The following is a 24402-nucleotide window of genomic DNA, read 5'->3' on the forward strand; positions in this document are numbered from 1 at the left end:
GAAAACCTGGATCTACAACAAAATATTGGGTGGATTTCAACGTGAATAACAGTTTAGCTCCTGTTCTCGGATTTAATAAAGCGGAATATACCTATGTAGAGAAAAAAGAAGATCCGACTAATCCGGATAAAGTCACAAGTTATATTGACTATTACGAGTCTGAAGCAATTTCGAGAATAGACGACGTGACCATCATCAGAATCACAAACGATGTTATCGGAGCATCTTATGATAACGGAAAAAGAACATCTGACATTTACTCTTTTCATCCTGACACTCCTCCAGGCTACAAAATTACCGAAAAACCTTTCCACTTGATTTACCTTCCCATAGTAGTAGGCAGAATTTCAAGAATGGAAACAAGAATTGTAGATCAAAACGGTAACTTGATCGACTTTAGAGGTGAAGACATTATCCTCCGATTTCATGTGAGAGAAAGAATAACCTCTGTGCTTCAAGACCTTTTTACGAGCAGCGCTGTTCAACGATAATTTTTTTCTTTTATTTAAAAAATGAGTTACCAAAAAGTAAAATTAAACATTTCACAAAGTCAATCTGACAAAATAAAAAAAGCGATTCAAGACAAGACTGATGTCAATATAAGGCTATCTCATCAAGACTTGAACGGTGAACATATTCTCGCTATTACTCATGCGCAATTGAACAAAATTACAAAAGCGTATGAATCCGGTAAAGGAGTCACTCTTAAATTAAGCAAAAGACAACTTGCACACAACTCAACCATTGAAGGTGGATTCATCGGAGCTCTTCTACCGTTATTAGGTATGTTAGGCAGCACTATTGCTACAAGAGTAGTTCCTGCTCTCGCCACTGGATTGTTAGCAGGAGTAGGCTCTTCTGCTGGCTCTGCTATGGTTGATAAAATTGCAGGAAGAGGAATCGTTTACTTGAAAAAGAATGGAAGTGGAATGAAAATGACTGCTGCAGGATCAGGAGTCTTTTTAAGACCTTGGGTGAAACCTACTATTGGTGAAGGACTCTTTGTTAAAAATGGAAAAGGCTATCAATCTATTGGATCTGGCTTATTGCTCGGACCTAACTCACCCTTTAATAGCATTCCCTTTTTAGGTGCTATTCTATGAATAAACTCTTGTAAATTTTATATATAAAGATATATAAAATTATTCCTTAATTTTACTCATATTGAAATTTGCTTTCGTATTCTTAACAATATCTTCACTATAATCACGATAAATTCTTTTGTTATCGTTAGCATGCACTAAACTTCTATTCACTGTTTTTCTCATTTCAATATGATTATATGTATCAATAGCAGATTTTAATCTTATTAAAACTTCTTCGAATGATAGCATTTGAATCATTTGTATAAACGATTTTTTAACACACTTTGGAAGCTTTCGAACGTTTCTTTCTAATTTAAGAAATTTTCTAGATTTCTCATCACGATATTTCACTTCTTCACCTTCAAGAATATAAAGAAGATCGAATTCATCTATTTCATCCATTTTTATTACATAAGAAATTTATTTAACTCAAAATTCAAATTTTTTTAATTGTACATCGTTTACTGTAGAATAGAAAAATACGATGACGAATTAAAAGAATGAACTCGCTCTCATTTAAAAAATGAGCATTGTCTTATTAAACACGAAAATCATGGAAAAGTTTGACAAGGATAACATTGACGATATGACGCACTTAAGATCCATATTTCTTCTTTTAGAAAACAAACACGACCTGTCAGATGAAGCTCTAAAGCATCTGATGGAGACCAAAGATGAATTGGATAAACGCAAGACTGAAAAAATAACGTTCATCGCCAAGACAAACCATCTCATCCAGCGATATCAAGACATCCTGCAGACGCAGCTTTCGTTTGAAGACCGTGCTAAATTTGACGAAGAAAAAAACCAACTTCAACGTCAATATTTTACCATTGCAGAAGAAACGCTTTCTCAACGACAGTGGACCGATATTAAAATTGCCCAAAAAATTGTCTTGCATACTAAATGTAAATTTTGCATCAACGATGACCCGAGTCAGTTTGAAATGGACGATAGCAATAAAAAATACTGCCTCTTGTGTTCAGGGCAACAAGAAATGTTACAAACAACTGTCTCATATAAAGACTACGACCGATCCAATTCAGTAAACAAGTACACTTACTCGCGCATCATTCATTTTCAAGAGTGTATAAAACAATATCAAGGCAAACAAAACTGCAAGATTCCTGAAGAAGTCTTTGAAAATTTGGAGAAAAAATTTAAGGCGCTCAACTTGCTGATCGATTCTGAAAACACCAATGTGAAATACTCCCGCATTACCAAAGAACACATTCTGATCTTTTTAAAACAACTCAACTACACGAACCAGTATGAAAATGCCAACTATATCTATTACGTGCTCGTCGGTAAGCGAGACGATATAGAATATCTGGAAGAGCAGTTGATTAAAGATTTTAAGGATCTGTCTTTCTTATACGATTTAGTGTACGGAAAAGACAAGCCAAAAGAATTAAAGAGAAAGAGTTTCATGAACGCGCAGTATATTTTGTTTCAGCTGCTTCAAAATAGAAGTCATCCATGTCGCTTGGAAGATTTTTCAGTTTTAAAGACCATTGACAAGAAACGATTTTACGACGACATTTGCTCTCATCTGTTTGAAAAACTTGGATGGAAATTCACACCCACCTTTTAATTATAAAACCGTGCTTTACATTTATGGACTATGATCAACTCTTCGGACATGATGATTAAATATAAACTCAGAACACGAGGCAGAGACACAAAAAGGTAAGTCAACAAAAATGATTGCAGAAAATTAAAAACACGACGCCATCTTGAATTCATTAAGTATTAAAAAAAATGTCAATGCGCCTGAATCCTTAAGTATAGAAAAGTATCAATGCGGAATTATAAAAAATGTTAATGTGGTATTAAAAAAATGTCAATGCGCCAGAATCGATATTGTGTCTTGAAAACTGTCAATGCATATAAAAAAATGTCAATGCGCCAGAATCGATATTGTGTCTTGAAAACTGTCAATGCATATAAAAAAATGTCAATGCGCCAGAATCGATATTGTGTCTTGAAAACTGTCAATGCATATAAAAAAATGTCAATGCGCCAGAATCGGCAAGTCATAGTAGTTATATATATAGTTTGTTATATATATATATATATGTATATATATATATATAGTTTGTTATATATATATATCTATATATATATATATATATATATATATATATATATATATATATATATATATATATATATATATATATATATATATATATATATATATATATATATATATATATAGTTTGTTATATATATATATATGTATATATATATATATATATATATCTATATATATATATATATATATATATATATATATATATATATATAATATATATATATATATATATATATATATATATATATATATATATATATATATATATATATATATATATATATATATATATATACATATATATATATATACCAGCATACCGGCAATCATCAGCCAAAATACATAATGAAAAAACCGTTACAATAGAAAACATTAAAGAAAACGAAAAAAAAACCCGTTAAAAATGCCGTTAATAAAGAATTGTTTTTATAAATGGCTTCAAATTAGTCTTTACTGTCAAATGGCGCAAGCATGTATTTATTCATATGCCTACACTTACTCACCAACTCTTGTTTTATGTTTAATAAATTTGTGCCCCTGTAGATGGCAATTTCAGTTTTTTCATTTAAGCATAGAGCGCATCTTCTTGTGGTTGGTTGGTAAGGTTATCATTTTCTAATGATACTCCATTTAGTTAACGTTTTTCCGTTTTTTTCTTTTATGCGCCACACTTCCTTAGATAGTTCGGTGTCGTTTCTGTACCATGCAGTATAAAACGGCTTAATGTGGTTTGCGTAGCGTAACATAAAAGATGGTTCACTTATGCCAATATATACTTTCTCTAAATAGTTCGGAAGGTCGGAAGAAATAACAGCTTTTTATAGCGTGTTTTTAGTCAGGCAAAGTTGATTTAAGGGACAATGCAACCTGGTGATACAATTGCAGGATTACTTATTTTGATCTGGAATTTCGTCAATGATTTAGTGGTTATGGCAGTTTATTATAGATTTTAAATTCGGCATGAAGCTGTAACTAACTTTTAAAGTTTCTGTTAAACATCTTGTTCAAAATATACTTTGTTTTAAAATGCTTGTCTACTAAGTCAAGAAATGATTTGCATCTTTTGTGATGACATTTTTGCTAAATGGTGGGTTGAACCATGTAATAATACGCTTTCCATTATGTTCCTTGCTGATTTTATTAGGATTATTATTATATTTTAACTTATAACTATAACCTGCTTTATTTAATGCTTCTTCGTAACACTTAATCGCTTTGTTCTCACTGGATGAATGTCTTGATAACCTGCGTTCTAATTAAATAGATATTTGTTTAATAATATTCTGAGGGTGATTTGATTTCTTATGTACAAAGTTTATTTGATTCTCTGGCTTCTGCTGTAGGGTTGGTAAGTGAAATCGTTTAGGTTTAAAGTGATATCCAGGTGGTTAACAATTGTAAAGTTGCATTTAATGGTAATATTTAATCCATATTCTTAAAACATTTTTGTGATTGTTTTCTTAACTCTTTCTGATTTTGGGCTACTTAGATTTTTAAAAACCGCCAAACGATCGTCTTAGTAAATACCTATACATTTTTTAATAATAACTGATAATAGCTTATCTAACAGGAAGATACCTACTAATTCGCAAACTTCAGCTCCATCAAATGCACCCATTGCTACATCAAATAGACCGCATTCTTTTTTCATCCATGTCACATTTCTATGAAACGGAAAGTTTTTCATTTGAACGTTTTTAGACCATGCCATTCTTCTTCTTTTTGATTTTGGTTTTTGTTCTTGTAGCATATAGCCTTCCAACGCATTCTGTTTATGACTAATTCAATTTTCTCCATTTGTTTATTTTTATAACTTTTTTCTGATGGAATCGGAATAATTTTCATTGAGTATTCAAAGTTTTCTTTCTCCATCGTAAGAATGAAAAACTTTCGTTGAGTGCTCGACAAAATTGGAGCAAAATTTTTGACTTTTTGGACAAATTTTGGATGAATTTTTGGACGAAAGGACTTCGCTGAAAGAATTGAAAATTTCAAATGTTGTTACTTAATTATAAGACTCTAGGATGAATCAAAAGCAAGAATCAAAAGCAAGATTTGACAACTAAATTGAAACTTTTGAATACTTTAATTATGTGAAAGATGTTGGGTACCAAGTCTCCAATAGGAGACAACAGTTTGGTCGGATTTTTTTTATCAATAAAACCAGATTAAAGTAATTATGTTTGATATCATTTTAAATGTAGTTAAGAATGTAGTTTGCTGCATAGTTAGCGACTGATATCTGGTTTGTTCTAATAAATATGCCTAAAAAATATGTCATTAATGTGTATTAGTTTCAATAAAATCCGCTCGCCGCCCGGATTTTATTAAAACTACTATACATTAATGAAAGGGTTTAGAAGCTTTCTACATTCATTTTCGTCGAACTGGCCTCCATGATATGGGCTCAGTTGAATGTGGAAGGCAGCTGGCCACTTAACAGCTTCTATCCAAGCAATTTTAAGGATCTTGAAAAGATGATTGACAACTCTACTACTAGGAAATGAGAGTTCTGGGACAAAACATTTTTCGAGCATAAATTGAATATAATTTTTTTTATTCCGCGAGAATTATTTTCTTTAGTTTTTCAATGTTATAAATAATTTTCAGCGTATTGCATCGTATCGTAATCTTTTCGTCATTTGTTTCAAGTGTGTCATGAGATTTCAACTCTATGAGTTGAATATTTTAGATGTCTGTGATTCAAATTGGCGGACAAAACAACAAGGTTTTTTGTCTTGCAATAACAATAACAAGTTGTAAATTGAAAAGGTATTGATGAGAATTACTAAGTCTTAAAATATTTTTATTTTTCATTAAAATATAATATAATATAAACCAATTATTAGTTCGTTCGTTAATAGTTAGTTCGTTTTTAAAGTACTTAATCTTAATAAAAAGTAAAACGTTGGTCGAGGAAGGGATAGAAATATTGGCTTTGCTGCAATTTTGCTCATGCCAAGTATTTAGAAACAACTTCCGTAACTTTGTTCCAGTGAGATATTTGTTCCAGTTTCATTTACATCAGTTTGAAATTTTAGTTGTGCAAAAAAACCAAATCAAATTGAAAGCAAGCTAAGGAGCAGTTTGAATGAAATTTCACAATTCTTGTTTAAGAAATATGTAAAAATCTTATAATATTTACTAAGAATCTTTTAAACAATTCATTTTTATAAACGTTTGTAGATATATGTATTTATGTATATAAATTGTGTATTTTAATGGAAATTTTTTAGTACGTAAGTATTTAGAAATATAAAAATAGATGGATAACCTAATTTAGTACTCGCTAACAATAAGTTTAATATTAATATTAATATTTTAGATAAGCCAGAGCAGATTCTTTTTTTAAATATATAATTATATAACTTCTTTTTTTTTTTAAATATATAATTGTATAACTTCTTTTTTTTTTTAAATATATAATTGTATAACTTCTTTTTTTTTAGTATCCCTAAGTACTGTGATTTATTAAATGTTTTGTTAATTTAAAAAAAAAACAACAAAAAAAAAAAAAACACAAAATTTATTTTAAAATACTCTTTTAGATGTGTTAAATTCAAGCAGGATTTTTCAGGATTTCTCAGGACATCTGTATTGACACTTTTGAGTTAATTAAGTATTTTGTCATCTACCGCAATAGCAATCAAACTTTACTTCAAGAACTAATTTTAACAGTTGGAGCATAGATGTTTTCTAGATTCAGAAAATGTAAATGAACTAAAATTTTACAATCAATATTTTCAAAGTGAAAAGTTATCAAATATATGTTAAACAATTTTACATCAAACCTAATTTAACATGTAAGTCTTAATGTCAATATTCAATTAACTTTATAAAGATTTTAATATCAACTTTTAACACCTGTTAAAACCTCAAGCAAAGTTAAAAAGATTAGAAATTGACATCTATGATGGATTAAAATGCATTTTTCCATTAATTCCATTGGTTAAAAATCAAATCCCCAAACCAGCAATTTCGGCTTCTAAACAATTAAATCACCAAGATACTCATTGTTTAAAATAATTTGTTCAGTTTTAAAAGTTCTACGCAGAGGCTAATATATGTAAAAGATATATTTACAACAAATCTAATAATATTGTTACGTATTTGCAAATAAATTTGTGCGATAAAATTGTGCGATTGTAAATATTGTTACGTAACTTACTTAATTACAATAATTATTTAGATATGGTTTTGTTAAACTTAGACATTCATAATTTTCTCCAAAAAAACAATCTTAGTATTTCAAAACAAAATATTACTGAAGATATATTAAAATTTATTCAGCCAAAATTTGCTGATTTTAAAGACGTTGATTTTAGACATGCTGTTCAACGATTTGTTTACTTGTATAAAAAAAAGTGGAAATCTGCAAACTATACTGTGAAAAATTTTGAAAAGAAGTTTTAGAATTTTTCTTTTCTAAAAGCATTTAATGATATTCAAGATAAAATTCATATGATATACCAAAGTGTAGCTGATGTGAAAATGAAAAATGCAGCAAATGAATTTCGATATCTTAACAACAATATCCAACCAAATGAATTTGTGAATGGGGTATAAGGCTGATGTTTTTTCTTGAATATTTAAGTTTAATGTTTTTCAATCTTCTAGATTAAAATATATAGGGGGTCTGAAGTATGCTAAGCTCGATTAAAAATGTCGAACAAGTTTTTTTTGCATATCTTTCTCTCATGGTATTCATGATCAAATTTATAAATTCTATGTCCAGATACATAGACAATACCTAAATGCAAATATTATGCACATTTGCAAAGTAAGAATCAAATACCATCCAAAATGACTCAAAGCAATGTAATTGGCTAAATAAGGAAAAAATACTGTAACTAAAAATAAGTTACACACAAAGTTATGCCACAACTTACCAACTTAAGGAATTTTAAAGTTTTGCTGAGAGAATTCAAGAATAAAGTTGCTACGAACAGCCAAAAGAATCATTTGTGTGTGTGTGTGTGTGTGTGTGTGTGTGTGTTAAAAGTTTTAATAAATAAATGCTTTGTAGTCCTTTCTTGGCAACTGGTTAATCATAAGTACACAAAAATACTATATCTAAACCTAATCAATATTAAAGAAAGCTGTCTACAGAAGTGCAAGTTCTTTATACTGAAAATTACTTTGACCTAACAAAGTCCTATGCTTTAAGAAAGTTCTAAATTAAAAATTATAGTAAAAGTTTAAATATTCTAAAACAAATTCAGGCAACTTTAGCGCTTCACTATCTTGTTCAGCTTATAATAAAGTCATATACTAAAACGCAAACTTCACCTGAGTGTATTTTAGGGATGTGCTTTAAAAACTTTAAATATGATCTATTTAAAGTTATTAATTATTTTATTTGAAATTTTGTGACTTCTGGAACAAATTTTTTTTTGAATAAATGTAGCATTAAATTTTTCATTGCGCGATAAAGTAAAAATTCAAAAAAAATTTTAAATTGCATGATAAGGTGCAATTAAAAATGTTTGAAGGTATTTAACTTTTCTTTGATTTCGTCTTCTTTTTTTTTTTCGATGATGGTTTTTAAAATTTGTATCTCCCGCCATTTGATTCCTTTATTTTGCAAAATGTGAAGGGTATCTAGAGAGAGTTTTTTTTCGTTTTCATCTCGGAACACTTTAATTCTCGGAGTTTCAATGGAATTCATTTTTAATGTGCCAAGAATTTCTTTAAGTCAAAATTTTCGCAAAATTAAATTTAAAAAGTTTGGAATTAGGCGTAATAATACGCTTGCCGAGGAGAAGGTAAAAGCTTCCGGATTGACCGACTTAAGCGTCGCCAGAGTTGAGCGTGACGACGAGCCTTCTGCCAGCTGCGACGCTGGGCATGGAGTCTGATTCTGCAAAATTTCTGTAAAAGGAAATGGTGGTGGTGGAGCCGATGGAGGCGGTGGATTGGTACAACAGCCCTGACAATTTGTTGTTAAACGAGGTTAAGTTTATCCCATTTCACAAAGACAAGTAAAAATCTTCCAGATGAGGAAAAGATGCATTTGCTGTCTCCGTCGTACCCAGGGAAAGTGTTGTAATTATTTGCATTGTAAGGTGTCCAGGGGCTGAGGACAGTACCGTTGCCTGGAGGTAAATTTCCGTCATACATTCTGACTCTGGATTCCCACCAGTTTCCAGAGAAGCCGATGATGTGCATCCGGATGTATTTCAGAAAAACGCCATTTCCTTTTCCTGTGGTGTTTAGCAAAACATATTCGTTTCCGTAAGTTGTGTTTAGATATCTGAACATCCTCGAGTACAATTTAACGGAAGAGAGAAGAGGAGGGATGGAGGTGAATGTGGAAATGAAGGGTTGAATCCACTAAGTGATGGCCGTAGTATTATTATTAACCAATTGGATGGTTAAGTTTGCTGTAAACGGTAAGTCGAGCGTAAAATATCCTCCCATGGAAGTGGCGCTGGCAACGTTACATCCTTGCAAAGAGTTGGCGTTAGCTGGTCCTCCTCCGAGAGGAGCAAAGAGCATGTCGCAAGCAAGGGCAGTGGAGTCCACTTCTAATCCTTCAGTGGTTGTTGAATAATTCCCCACTCTAATTTCTCCGTCTGCAAATATCCGAAGAAAGACTTGTCCAATGGTTCCATTAATAGCCAGCCATAATCTTCTCAGAACTCCAGGACCGTCTACATAGCTGAAGACTGGTGCAGTGGTCGATCCTGCCACAGTTTGCGACTTTAACCCCAAGGATGAAAAGCTTGAATTTAGAACAAGTACTAAAAAGTTGGATTTTTGTGACAAAACGTCTGCGTAACTTTTTGTCGCAGCGTCTTGTGCGTTTGATGGATCAAGCACATTGATCAATTTATGGGAATTTAAATCCAAGTCTGCAGTTCTCACTGAAGTTCCTCCTGAAACATGCGTGTCCACATAATTTTTTGTGGCTGAATCTGAGGCTGAAGTGGGCTCAGCCAGATTGGTCAATTTGTGAGACGTCATATTAATGTCTGAGTAATTGATGCTCGAATAAGCCACTCGAGTGTCCACTTACCCTTTTTTGGCTGCATCGTGAAGAGTGGTTGTATCAGAGACGTTGAGCAATTTGTGAGAATTTAAATCCAAGTCCCCAGTGATCGTGCTCAATCCGTCCGTTTTGATGCGCATGCTCGAGCTGACGTCGACGTAATTTTTTGTAGCGACGTCATGAAGATTTGTCGGTTCATTCATATTGATCGCTTTTTGAAAAATTAAATCCAAGTCCGCAGCTCCAATCACCGTGCCAGTTTCTCCCGACGAATGCGTGTCCACATAATATTTTGTGTCGGCGTCGTGTGAGTTAGTTGGTTCTGCCAGATTAATGATTTTGTTTGAATTGAAATCAATGTCTGCAGTGATGGTGCTGGATCCGTCCGTTTTAATAAAAACGTTGCTTGCTGAGTCTGTTGAAAGATTGTTGAAATAAACGCTGAACTCGCTTCTGTTGAATTTATCAATCATTTTTAAATGGACAAAATTTTTAAAATTCGATTGCGATCACCTAAGGGTGTTGACGACGTCTTGAAAGCTGTTTCCCTCTTCACATTTTTTCAAGACGTAAAGACACTAGTGACCACAGTAAGACGTGTTTCCAAATTGAACCCTTTCGCTGTTGTAAAAGACGGGACATTTTAAATATTCGACGAGCTCGATGAGAGGCGGTTGGGCGTAAGAGTCAAAGCTGAACTTTTCATCCCCGTCTTTGTACCAGCACACCCAATGAAATCCTTCTGTGCTTGAATCCCCGGTGTTGACAATCCCGCATTCTTTTTACATTGCCTTTTTTGGCAATTCGTCTCTGACAAAAACTCCTCTAAAGTTTTTTAATATCAGTTTTTTTGCTGCCTTTATCAATTGAAAACTTGTTAAAGCCTCGTTTGGCAAAATAATTCCTTCCACATTTATCCTTTTGTTACTCATTTTTTTATTTTGTTAAATTTTTTAAAATCCTTTGTTCTCTGCGATCTATCTCTCTGTAATCCACTCACTTTTCAATGTTTTCCATGGTTTTTCCAAAGACAGAATTGTTCATCAGCTTGAAAAAATCCTTCTCAAATTTGTTTGTGGCTTTTGCTCTTAAATTGGTGTTGAGATCAATGTATTCTTTCAGCCAATCCCGTTCCTCAAATTTGATTCCTCTGTGCACCTTTGAAATTTTTAGCCCTAATCGTTCATACAATTTCAGGTTTTCTCTGTGAATGACGTAATTCTTTTTTTTGTTCAAATTTGGAATGAGTTTTTCTACATTTTCAATGGTCATTCTTTCAGGCGCCAAAGGGTAATCGTTGTGTTCGTCGCGAAGACTTTCTGGATAATCCAAATTGACTTCCAAAATGCATGGAATGGATTTCCAATTGGAAAATTCATCGTCAGTCATCCATTCGAAACCGTGTGTGGGCAGAGGTTTGCTCATAGCCCATCCGTACAAGTTGTTTGCGTCCAAGTACTGGATGAAGGTTGACTCTTTGCTCGAATCGAACGAATCTTCCATATATTTGTTGTTTGATTTTCCAAGTCGGTTTGAAATCATGCTGATTCCTTCACGGATTCCTTTTTTGATCATCAACACTTTGTCAAAATCGCTCAACAACTCCAACTTTATTTTTGTCATTTTTAAACAAGCGTCCCAAGCCAATCCGGGGGATGTGTAATACCAAGCAGGGTTTGTAATTTTTTACACAAACGTCCTTGAAATTTTCAAAGACATCTGCCAGCATCAAAACGTCTGACACGTTGTACAAATTGTGATAATCTCTGAACGTTTTGCAACCAAATTCGGTGTACACCGTTTGAGCATGCACATAGTCTTCAACTTCTATACCTTTGTCGTTGAGTTTGGAAAAGAACGATTCTTTTGGAGGCAATTGCGTTTCAGAAAACTTTTCGATCAAGTCCATCCAATCGTAAGAGTAAACTCCTTTTCTGAGCAATAAATCTAACTTTTTTCCGGAATAATATTTGGCAATGTTTTTGCACTGGTCTTTGGTTAGATTTTTTGACAAGCTGTCCAAACTGGAGGCCATAAATTTGAAACTGTTGATAAATCTTAACTCTTTTTTAATTTCAACAATCTTTCCCTCTTTTTCAAATTCTCCCACTTTTATTTCTTTTGTAAAGCTGATGTACTTTTCCTCGTTGTTTGGAATGCAGCTTAGTTTTCCGCCAGATAATTTCTTGATGAATAAGTGGCTGTCGTAACCTGACAAATTTTGAAACACGACAGGGAAGAATTTTGGAATTTTGTATTTTGTGTTGCAAGTGTTGTGTGCAGCTCCTCGGTACTTTCCAGTCAAATGGCAGTGGTCGCGCACTTTGTCATTTCCGAGACTTTCCTCGCAAATGTGACACACGGTTGCAGAATTGAAATTTTCTTTATATTCGAAGGTCATGATCATCTCTTTTTTTAATTTTGTCATTTCGCAAATATCTTTGATGTCTTTTTCGAGCATATCCACAAATATTTGGGCAACGTCGTCCGTATCGCTTGTTGCCGTGAACGGCTTTTTTTCATAAACGGTTTCGTCGAAGCATTTGATGAAATAGCAGAACGAACTCGGAGTGTGTTTTTGGTACTGTTTTGTGTAAGACTGTTTTGGGTCGGGGACGCAAGTGTTGATTGGTGTGATGAAACTTTCAAAGTCTGCGTAAACGATAAAAGGAACTCTCATCGACCTTTCTTTGTGTTCAAATTTTATGGACAAATTTTTTTTGGGAAGTTCGATTCGAACTGAGCTGTGCTCTTTTCAATAAGTTGAATGTTTGGAAAGATCTTCCTCGCTGTTCATCCCCTGCAAACAATTTCTGCAAAAATGTTTTTTGCCGTTATGTTTGGATGATTGTGAGGAGATCAATCGACTTAGACTTTTGATCAGACAATAATGATTTGTTTTTTAGTCTGAAATGAGCAGCAAATCTATTTCATGTTTTCTGTTCAAACATTTGGATATTTTCAAAGGGTAAATGGATTTATTTTCACACCCGAAAACATTCACGCTGATTTCTGGATTGTTTTTTTTCAAATTTTTTGATTTGATCAAGTTTGACTGGAAATTCAATCCCTTCCCAATTCAACTCTTTCGATTTTTCAATTAAGTCTTTGTCAATTCTTTTACCGTGTTTTTCCTTCATGTTCAAAAACCTTGAGACGCACCATTTGAAACATTCGTTGTCTTCGTTGACCATGTTGATGATTGCTTTTTTGCTCGCCAGAAAATTATCGAGAGGAATGTATGACCTCGCACCGATTGGATTGTAATCAATCAAGTTGATGTCCATTCTTAAAATTTTAGACTCTCTGCAATTTGAACCCGTTTTGTTGTACTTGGTCATGTTTTCCAGGATTTCCTCTTTTGCTGTGTCGTAAAATTCTCCCAAATCCGTCGACTCCAATACAATTCCAGAGCGTGACAAAAAAGGAACAGTTCGAGACACTTCCTCTACAGTGGTAATGCTCTCGCTCATCATCTCGCAAGTCAAAACAATGTACGCTTTTTTATTTTTATTTTCTTGAAGAATTTTCATCGCACCGTCTTTTGCCGAGTCTAAAAAGGCAGAAGCGTCATGATGCTCTCCTTTAACTTGATGCAAAAATTTTTTTGCAACATATCTCAGCGCGTGATCGGTCAATTGAAAATGAATGAGGGGTTTGTAAACTGCTTCGCGCACAATTGATTTAAGGACCATTGATTTAAGAGAGTCTACTTTTTTTTTCACTTCGCTCCCCACATTGCTCACTATTTTCTTCATCGCCTCTGGAACGTACGGGTCAATCAATTTAAGCACATTGTTGAAACTGTTGACGATCACATTTTTTGCGGTCGTCGTCAATCTTGAAAACAGTCCAGGAGTTAAAGCACGAGACGAATCTGGAACAGGAGCGTCAATGAGGTGACGCGATGGCTCTGGAATAGATTTCGTCGTGATGACAGGATTTTGCAAATGGGTCGGTTTTGGAGCAAGAGCTGGTTTCCACACGGTAGATTGACTTGATGCGATGACAGGTCTCGGAGGAATTGTGGACGGTTTCGGAGCGATAACAGGTTTTTGAACAACTTGACGCGGCGCGATGACAGGGCGCGGGGCAGGAATCGGTCTTTCAATAACCCATGAAAATATGCTCCTTTGAGATGATGAGGATTTTAATTCTTTCACGAGATCAACCTTTCGCATCTTTGAATAATTTTTTAATTTTTGGACTTTGGCGATTTCTCGCAATTTTTTTAACGTTTCGTTTTCCATTTTTATTATGCCAAGAAATTTATTTAACTCAAAATCAATTTTTTCTGTTTTTTCAAAATTTTTAACTTTTTCATGTTAAAAAATTTTTTTTGGACATTGTCGTTTTTTTTCAATTCTCCGAAAAGAATTTAAAAAATTTTTTAAGCGGCAGTAGAGCACATTCTTATTTCTTCTGATTTAAAAATTTCAAGCAATGTTTCAACCAATAATTTTTGTCTTTGTTCTTCGTTGACGTCTTCTTCTGACAATTCATACCTAATTATTGCATGAACTTCTTCACCATATTCATCAAATACATGCGCATAACCTGATTCATCAAATTCAATCGTATAATCACTTCCTAAATCATCAGATACAAAAAGTTCCGATTCAGCCGAATGAATTTCTTCACCCGATTCATCAAATATACGCGCTTGACCTAATTCATCAAATTCAATCACATACTTTCTCTCCGTTTCGTTTTCCATTTTTATTATACCAAGAAATTTAATTCAAAATCAATTTTTTTCATGGTTTTTCGACTTGGTCGTTTTTACGGTTTTCGAGTTTTTCAGAACTTAAAATTTCAATCTTGATTCCATTCTCCACTTTTCCATCTCGACGCTCCAAATATCTCTATCCGTGTCCCGGTTTTTTCATCGCTTTGTAAAGGGATTCGTATTCAACAACCTCCCCAGTTTCAATGTTGGCTGTTTTAACAGTCACAGGTTTTTTTCGAATTGAACCAAGTCTCTCGTACTTTGGGTCGATCGGTTTTTTCACCTTTTCTTGTTTCACTTTTTCCGTTTTTACTTTTTCCGTATTCACCTTTTCATTTTTAACTTCTTTTTTTGGCCGACCTACAGGTATGTCTTCTTTTGCACCTTCCAAAAGCAAATCTTTGCTGATCAGATTGTTCTCAACCGCAATCATCATCAAAGTCAACAAATTATTTGAAGTTTTTGTGACTCCATTTTCCCTCAGCAATTTTTCCAGATAATTTTTTGTGAATCTCATGTTTTTTTTTTTTGAAAGAAAAAAATTTTGTTTAATTCATTTTTGTCAAGATTTATTCATGTGAATTCTTAAAGAATCTAATAAACAGCATTCATATTGGTTCCGTCTGAAACAAATTTAATTATTTTGTCGGAAATGATCACTGCGAATATAACGGTGCTATCTGGCGTTGCTGTTCGGAATTTAAGGTTCACAACCAATTCAGCCGTTTCAGAAACAACTCTTTCTTTTTGCTTGCTGATATCGACAAAGAAGAATGGAAACAAATTTTTATATTCAAGCAGAGACAAACCAGATTGACAAACAAGTTCGTTTGTGCCGTTTTTCATCAAAAGAGAACGCGTCAGAATGAGCCATGACAATTTTCTTTTCTCGTAATTGTAATTTGGATACTTTATCCCATTGACAGTCACGTAAAAATTGTTGACATCTCAATAATTGAATATGGCTGGATTTGCAGTTTGACTGGAAGGTCTGTTTGTTTGAATTCCGAATATGATACATCTAGGAACGCTTTTTTCTGTGATTCTTCCGAGAGTCCAGGTAAATTCTGTAAGACCAGCTGAAATGGCTTGCCTTTCAACTTTGTTTGCCTTATATGCCACTGGAACGAAAATTTTCTTCGTCATGAAATTCGTGAATTCGGCTCTCTTCAAAATATCTAAGTCAATTCTTGGCATAAAAGTCTGAACTTTTTAATGTCGATCATTCCCGCAGCAACAGTTCCAGCTCTATAAATGGCGTCGTCATATTCTTTCTTTGTAAAGGTGATGGTGTGTCTGAATCCATAAACAACTTTGTCATAAGTTTCACAAAAACCAAAAATGTGTTTTAAAGGTATCCTGAACGAAAAAGATCTAATGGATGTAGTGTCTGTAAACAAGTGGTCTCGTCTGACGTTAAATCCTAAATTTCCAGTTGCGTTTGAAGTGTCTTTGTACCACATTTGCTTCAAACCATCTGCAAGCTGAAAACTAAAAGGGTATTTCAACAATCCAAGCATGGTTGTTCCTTGACCTGGATACATGACTCCTTCCACTTGTTGTCCTGATAAGTCATAAGTAACATCACTGAACAAATACATGATGGCGTTGTTCACCAAGGCAATATTGTCTGTTGCTGTGTAAGTAGTTCCCTCAGCTTTTTTTAGAACTCCTTCGAAAATGATGTAAGCCTCTGACGGAAGTGTTTGCACAGACTGGCAATCAATCTCAAAAGTGATCGATCCTGAAGAATTTAAATCGAGATTTGTTGGAAGGTACTCGAAAAAATCAATTTTTTCAATGCCAGTGTCATACTCTGGCATTTCGTCAACTCTTAATCTGTTGGTGTTTATCATTTTTTAAATGCGGAAAAAAAAAATTTATATCATTTTTATCCGTGAAAAATTCACGCAATCAAAATTCCACCCCCCATTTTGACGAGATCTTGAATTCTGGCTGCATTTTTTTTCGTCATTTTCCTTTTTGCTTAAATGGACGAACCAAACAATTTTTTATGCAGCTCTTCCATCGGACTAATAGGTACATACTGATCTACCTTTGCCGCTTCGTTCACAATCGTATTGATCAATTGGTTTGGGTTCACCGTCCCTGTCTTTGCGTAAACTTTTTCAATCGCTTTCTTGCCTTTGTCAATGACGACGTCTTTGGCTGTCAATATGGCGGAAGAGGCTAATTCTTTTCCGGCAGACTTGGCTGCTGTGATCACTTCTCTTCCAATTTTGCTTGCTGCTGCCTTATTCTCAATAAATGAAGGGACAATCTTGACGCGTTTGAAGCTGCCATTCTCCTCAAAAAATTCTTAGCCGTTTCCATAATTCCTCCCCCTCCAACGACGTTCTTTTTTACATATCTTCTTTTGTTAACGATGTTTTGTTAGCATTTTTTTTTAAATGAGAAAATTTTTTTAAATCCATTGTGCTTTTACGACTCAATGTATTTTCGAATTGACTTGTATTCTTCAAAAAATTCTTAGCCGTTTCCATAATTCCTCCCCCTCCAACGACGTTCTTTTTTACATATCTTCTTTTGTTAACGATGTTTTGTTAGCATTTTTTTTTAAATGAGAAAATTTTTTTAAATCCATTGTGCTTTTACGACTCAATGTATTTTCGAATTGACTTGTATTCTTCAAAAAATTCTTAGCCGTTTCCATAATTCCTCCTCCTCCAACGACGTTCTTTTTTACATATCTTCTTTTGTTAACGATGTTTTGTTAGCATTTTTTTTTAAATGAGAAAATTTTTTTAAATCCATTGTGCTTTTACGACTCAATGTATTTTTGAATTGACTTGTATTCTTCAAAAAATTCTTAGCCGTTTCCATAATTCCTCCTCCTCCAACGACGTTCTTTTTTACATATCTTCTTTTGTTAACAATGAGCATTTTTAAAATGAGAAAATTTTTTTTAAATTCATTGTGTTTTTACGACTCGATGTATTTTTGAATCGACTTGTATTCCTCTTTATTAATTTTCCCCTGTCTCAACAACTCATCGCAAATTGCGATAGCTTCGTTTCTCGATGCGACATTTCCAGCATGCCATGCGGCGATGCTCAAGTTAAGTCTTTGCACAAGCGCATTCTGATCGCACGGAAGAAAAAGCACTCCGTGACCTTTTTTCCCCTTCGTTTTAATTCTATTTCTGTACCAAATTCCGGAAATAATCGTCTCCCACTTTTCACTTCTCGAAGCTTTTGGTATGGTTGGCTTCCCTTCTCTCTCCATTGCATGCGTTTCGAGAAGTATTTTTTCATAATTTTTAAGGTCTTCATTATTATACTTGCTTTTGTCAGGTCTAGACCTTGAAATTAACTCCCAAAGACCTATTGTTCCCTCATACCTTTCTCCACCAACAATGACATCGTTTTCATTGATGTTAATTTGTTCTTTTCCAATGTACATTTTTCCATCTTTTGCGTGAATTCCAAACACTCTGTCTGAAGAAAATCTGTTGGACGCGTAATTGGACAAATAGTACATAGCAATATTTCCAACATTCATTTTTTCAGGAGGCTTTTCAGTAGTCTCTAAAATTTTAAAAGACGTCTCGCTTTCTGGATAAGTTAAAGCCAGTGGATTGTTGTCAACCGCTCTTTCCACGATGCTCTTCAGCTCGTTTTTCACCTTTTCATTGCTTTCAATCAGAGGCTTGAAAAACTTGCTCAAATCAGCCTTATAATTTGTATCTGAAATGTTGTTGTTGATGCTATCATTGTAAAGCTTTTCTCTGTTAGCCATATAATTTTTAACAATCTCTTACCTCTTTTTCGGGTCTTGTATTTTAAAAAAAGACATTTTTAAATACGTAGAAAAAAACTTAAACAAAAAACACAAACAAGTTTGCGTTTGTGTTTAGTGACCCTCTTTAAACATGTTGTTAAACGCTTGAATGGCGTCTTCTCTTCCTTTTTGGATTAGCGACTCTTTGGTTATTTTGTCAATGTTGCTTTTTGTTTTTGTTCGTATCTTCTCTGTTATGGTCTTAAATTTTTGAAGCTCGAGAATTAATTCGTACTCTGAATCGCTCACAAAGCCGTCCATGAGCGCTTTTGAAATGTGGTCACTGATGGTGTTCAATTTTGACTCTGAAAGAATTTTTAATTTCTTGTGCTTTTCAGCCTTCAGCATCAGTTTTTTGTTCTGTTGATTTCCGAAAATAGATAAAAGCCCCATTCCAATAGCAACACCCTCGCACGCAATCGATACTGGAGCGGCTACGATGGTTGACAAAAGTGCAATTCCTGCAATTCCCAAAGCAATGCACACCATTTGTAATCCATCATCTGTAAAACGAATAATCTTTGCAGCTTGATGATACTTTTTGCTGAGAGCCATTCTCTTCACTTTTTCATCCTCCATTTCTTTTTGGATCTCACTTATTTTTTGAAGTCGAAAAATGTGCACTTCATCCGACGGTGCTGTTGGAAGAGTCGAATAAATTTTATCCGTGTTTTTTAATATTTCCATCTTTTTAACAAATTCATGAATTTTTTTAATTCGAATTGATGTGATTAATTTTAAAAAGTTTCTCACCTTTTTTTACGCTGACGTCACGGCCGCTGTAATTGTGTATGTTCATGACGACTTCATCCACAGACTCTGAAAAAATAGCATCGTTTTTGTAATAATTCAATTGATCACTGATTTGGTTCATCAAAGTAACGATAGCAATCCCACTTTCTAAATTTAATCCGACAGACAACGATATTTGCTTGTGTGATAAATAACCAACTTTAATGTCTTGTTGAGCAAAAATCTCATGCTGTCCATTGACGTTGAAATAGGTTGGATGATTCAATTTTTTAGTGACCACAATAATGTTTTTCGGATTTTTTTGTTCCAACTCTTTAATTCTTTCCTCCAAATGTCTCAAATCAAATCCAAACTATGGACTTCTGCTGAGGCGCTGTTTTTAAACAACTTGTGAGGGGCGTGCATTTTTTTATATGAAAAGAAAATTTTTTAAATCATTTTATTTTCATGAATTTTACGTGATTTCACAACTCAGAATCAGATTCCACTTCTCCCAAATCCATGTCCGTCACCCACGATGCTTTGAAAAGAAGGTGCATTTTTTGTGATGACCACTTCTGAAAGTTTAACCTGAATGGACTCGATCTGCGCTCCGATAAAAACACCTTCAATTTTTAAAGAAGCGATGGCGATGCACTTTTGTCGAATGTATTCCAAAGGATTTGCTTTCACTAGATTTTTATTTTCATTGACGCACTTTTCGTCTTTTGTTTTCTTTTTGAAAAACAAAGAAGTCACTTCAATGTTTTTTCCGTTTTTCTTTGTGAACAACTTTCCGAAAAAAATGGGAGCTGCGTTTGGATTTTCAAGTTTGTTTTTCAAAATGGACAAATCTTCCGTAATGATTTTTTTTGTTCTTCCTCCTTTTTTCAAAGTGGGCATCATTTCCTTGACTTGTTTTCGAAGAAATTTTGATATTTTTTCAGTCACCTCGATGAACTTTCTTTCTTCTTCGTTCATTCCATTTTTTTTCGTTAAAACCAAGAAAGGACATGGAATAACCATTCAGTTCTTTCGTTTCAAAACTGCAACTTTCAAACACACCCAGAGAAAACAAAACAGGAGTTCTCAAAACGACAGGATCTTTTCCAGAGGGGTAATCATAAAACAGCGGAATCTTTTGATATTGAATTGGTTTTGTTGCTGAATAAATTTCTCCAACCGATAATTTGCCTCGTCAAAATTTTCAATCGTAACAAAATTCATCTTTTTATAAAGAAAATAAATTTATTTATATCATTTTTTCAAACGTATCAATTCTTTATGGTCCACCCAGGAGATGAACGAGTCTGGATATCCTTGCCATTTGACTAATGATTTGCTCTTTGTTTTTCGAATTATTTTTTCAATTCTGAATATGTCTTGATTTGTCTTTTGCATTTCCTGCTCGTAAAAAGTGCCTTGAATTTCTTCACCGTTGGCGTCGGTGACTTTGTACGTGGGCGGATCAGTGTACTGAATTTTTGACACTGTGAAAACCTCCTCAGTCCATCTCGGCGTGTACCCTTTTTCAAAATTGGACTTCTTTTTTGTGATCCTCACTTTGTCACCCATGGAACATTTCGGTTCTGGTTTTTCTGTTTGTACCTTTCCATTCAGGTTCATCCAAACCTTATTTTTATTCTTTTCATCGCTTGCTTCAACTGGAGTCATTTTGATGGAAGAGTGTTTTTCTCACCATTTCATCTAAAACATCAATGTATTTTTTGGTGTTTTGGCTGAAAAGAATTTGAACATTTTTTCTTTAATTGTTCTGTTCTATCGTTCAACAACACAACTTTTTTCTTCGTTTTCAGTGGAATACAATTGCATGCCCAACGCTTTCACGTGTTTGCTATAAAATTCTTTTCCTTTGTCCACCCACATTTTGTTGCACTTTCTTTTTTCAAAGACTTTACTGAAAACTTCAGCCACATCAAGACCCGTTTTGCTTTTTAAAGGCACGATCCATCCATACTTTGAAAACACATCAATGACCATGAGCAAATATTTTACTCCGCTGTTAAGTTTTGAAAACGATAGCATGTCGACCAAATCTGCAGCCCTTATTTCATCGACGTCATTCACAAACACTTTTCTTCTTTTGAAATGATGAATCACTGGTTTGTGAAGCTCCTCTGCAAGCTGATCCGTCCATTTCAGGTTCTTCGTTGAAATTTTTTTTTTTTTACCAACATCCAGTCCGAATTTGGCTTTGGCTTTGATGATGGGAGTGATGAGTTTTCTTTCGTTAATTTCTTTTTGAGTGGGGTTTGGAATGGAGTTCATTTCTTCAAGCATCATTTGATTTGCCAAATTTCTGTTTTGTATGTCGTTGAAATATTTATAAGCCAAATCGTGATGGTATGCTGCGTTGTCCACTCTGTCCACCGGTTTGCTCCACTCCTGATACATGTAGGTAGAAGTGAGCCTTTTGTCCAAGTTTGTGCCAGGCCCTGCAAAACTCATTCCTGGAATGTGCATTTCTCCTGGGAATTTTGCCCAAGGGAGTTTAATTTTTTTTGAAAATTTGTTGATCGATTCCACCAAGTCTCCCCCTTTTTGAAATAATTCATGCGAAGGAATAAACTTGCTTTTTGTCGTTCCACAAACGTCACAAGTTCCTTTGATCATATTTCTGTTGTTTTTTGAGACTTCGTTTCTCAAATGGATCGTTTCTGTTTTCCTTTTACATTTGACGTAGTACATTTTTTTATTTAAAAAAAAAATATTTTAAATAAAAATGGAAGTTACTGATTTGTCATGGAATATTGGAAAGAGCAAAAGAAACAACAACAAGCTTCTGCCGAGAAGCATTCGAGGAATCATCGTCGGAAAGTCAGGTTGTGGAAAAACAACTTTGCTTCTGAATTTGCTGTTAAGACCTGGATGGTTGGATTACAACCATTTAAAAGTTTTTGGGAAATCTCTTTTCCAGCCCGAGTACAAAATACTAAAAAGTTCGTTTGAGAGGAATTTACCAAAAGAGGTTATTCTCGATTTGTTCAAGGTACAAAGTCAAAAAAATTGAATTTAAACCCTGAATGTGTTATTAAAGACCTTTCAAAAAATTATGTCAACAAAGAGAATATGGAGTGCCAGTTTTTCAAAACAGCAGACGACGTGCCTGAACCTGAAGATCTCGTTTCATCCAAAAACAATTTGATGATTTTTGATGATTTGCAATTAATCAAACAAAAGTGCGAAAAATATTACATCCGAGGAAGACATTCCAACGTAGACTGCTTTTACCTGGCCCAAAATTATTTCATGCTCCCCAGACAAACCATCAGAGAAAACACCAATTTTATTTGTCTGTTTCCTCAAGATTCAAAAAACGTGGACCACATTTATCGAGACCATATTTCGAGCGACATGAAAAAGAAGAGTTTAAAAAGTTTTGCAGACATTGCTGGTCTGAGCCTCACGGATTTGCGGTGATTGATTTGTCATCAAAAAAGTACGATGGAAAATATCGAAGCGGATTTGATGATTTTTATTTTCCAAAAGAGACAATTTTAAAAAAATGGCGCGTATTAAAAATGTCAGGCATAATCATCGACGTGGATGGAAATTCCAACGTAATCATAACAAATTTTTTGGACAAAATTGTTTTTGAAAAAGGAAAAAGTTACGAAATGGCTTTCTCGGTCTAGAAACGTACAACAGCTTTCCAAACATCACCAGCAAAAACAATTCTTTCAGGTACAGCATGAACAACGGAGTCAATTGGGAAAACATCGCCATTCCAGAAGGGAGTTACGACATCATCGACATTAACAATTACTTGCAAAAGTCCGTCTCAAACACAATAAAAAGTTACGCGTCTCAAAGTACAAGTTACGTCACTGCAAATAAAATCAGTTACTCCCCTGAAAACATCAAAATCGGATCCAATTCCAATACTTTAAAATCGACCATTAAACTTGGTTTGAATTATTTGATGGACTTGAACGTGGAAAACAGCATCGCGTCAGTTTTGGGATTCACGAAAAGGCAGTTTGATTCTAATTCTGAATACATTGTCAGAATTTCAAGCGTCAACACGATCAGAATCGTCAACAACGTCATAGGGTCGGCATACATTAATGGCTACCAATTAAATTGCATTTACTCCTTTTATCCCGATGTGGGTCCAGGTTTTAAAATCATCGAGAGACCCACCCATTTGGTTTATCTCCCTGTCAAATTGAGCGAAATTTCTACGATGGTCACTCGCATCATCGATCAAAATGGAAATCTAATCGACTTTTGAGGGGAAGACATCACGATACGATATCACATTCGAGAAGTGAAATAAATATTTTTCCAACGTTAAAAAAATGAGCAGATATATCAGTGTCAAAGTAAATGTGTCTCAGGGACAGACCAACAAAATAAAAAAATCAATGATGGAAGGCAAGCCAGTAAGCATCAGGATTTCAAAAGAAGATTTTAACGGAAACGATGTTTTGCTTGTGACGGAAAGACAACATCAAAAAATTGTGGACGCTCTCCATCGAGGAGTAGGAGTAACCATTAAAATGAGCAAAACTCAGGTGGAATACAATTCTAAAGTGAAAGGAGGATTTATTGGAGCTCTTTTACCTTTATTGGGCATGCTTGCAGCGCGGTCCAATGTGGTCGACAAAGTTTCAGGAAGAGGTGTCGTTTACGTCAAAAGAAATGGAAAAGGAATGAAAATGAAAACTCTGAGAGGAGATGGACTGTTTTTAACTCCGTGGATAAAAGGAAGCTCAGTGAGAGATGGAATTTATGTAAAAGATTGCTTCTCGGACCAAACTCCCCATTCTCAAGCATCCCCTTTTTAAATTTAATTTTGCGAAAATTTTGACTTAAAGAAATTCTTGGCACATTAAAAATGAATTCCATTGAAACTTGACTCCGAGAATTAAAGTGTTCCGAGAAATGAAAACGAAAAAAAACTCTCTCTAGATACCCTTCACATTTTGCAAAATAAAGGAAT

At 34.1% G+C, this 24402-nt stretch overlaps 1 protein-coding gene across 1 annotated transcript; it reads right to left on the minus strand.

Moving 5' to 3' along the window:
- Positions 1-17846: 17846 nt before the first annotated feature.
- On the minus strand, positions 17847-18662 carry LOC149886563 (uncharacterized). Its single transcript, XM_090090517.1, has one exon. The coding sequence runs from the start codon at positions 18660-18662 to the stop codon at positions 17847-17849; it is 816 nt and encodes a 271-aa protein (XP_089946643.1).
- Positions 18663-24402: the final 5740 nt, after the last annotated feature.

Source organism: Hydra viridissima, unplaced genomic scaffold, assembly GCF_058129835.1.
Source record: "Hydra viridissima isolate aposymbiotic clone 2 unplaced genomic scaffold, HvirCarnegie_v1 scaffold_6, whole genome shotgun sequence".
NCBI lineage: Eukaryota > Metazoa > Cnidaria > Hydrozoa > Anthoathecata > Hydridae > Hydra > Hydra viridissima.

Excerpts from the sequence above, each read along its gene's own strand:
- LOC149886563 (XM_090090517.1), bottom strand. The coding sequence starts at position 18,662 with ATGGCTAACAGAGAAAAGCTTTACAATGATAGCATCAACAACAACATT.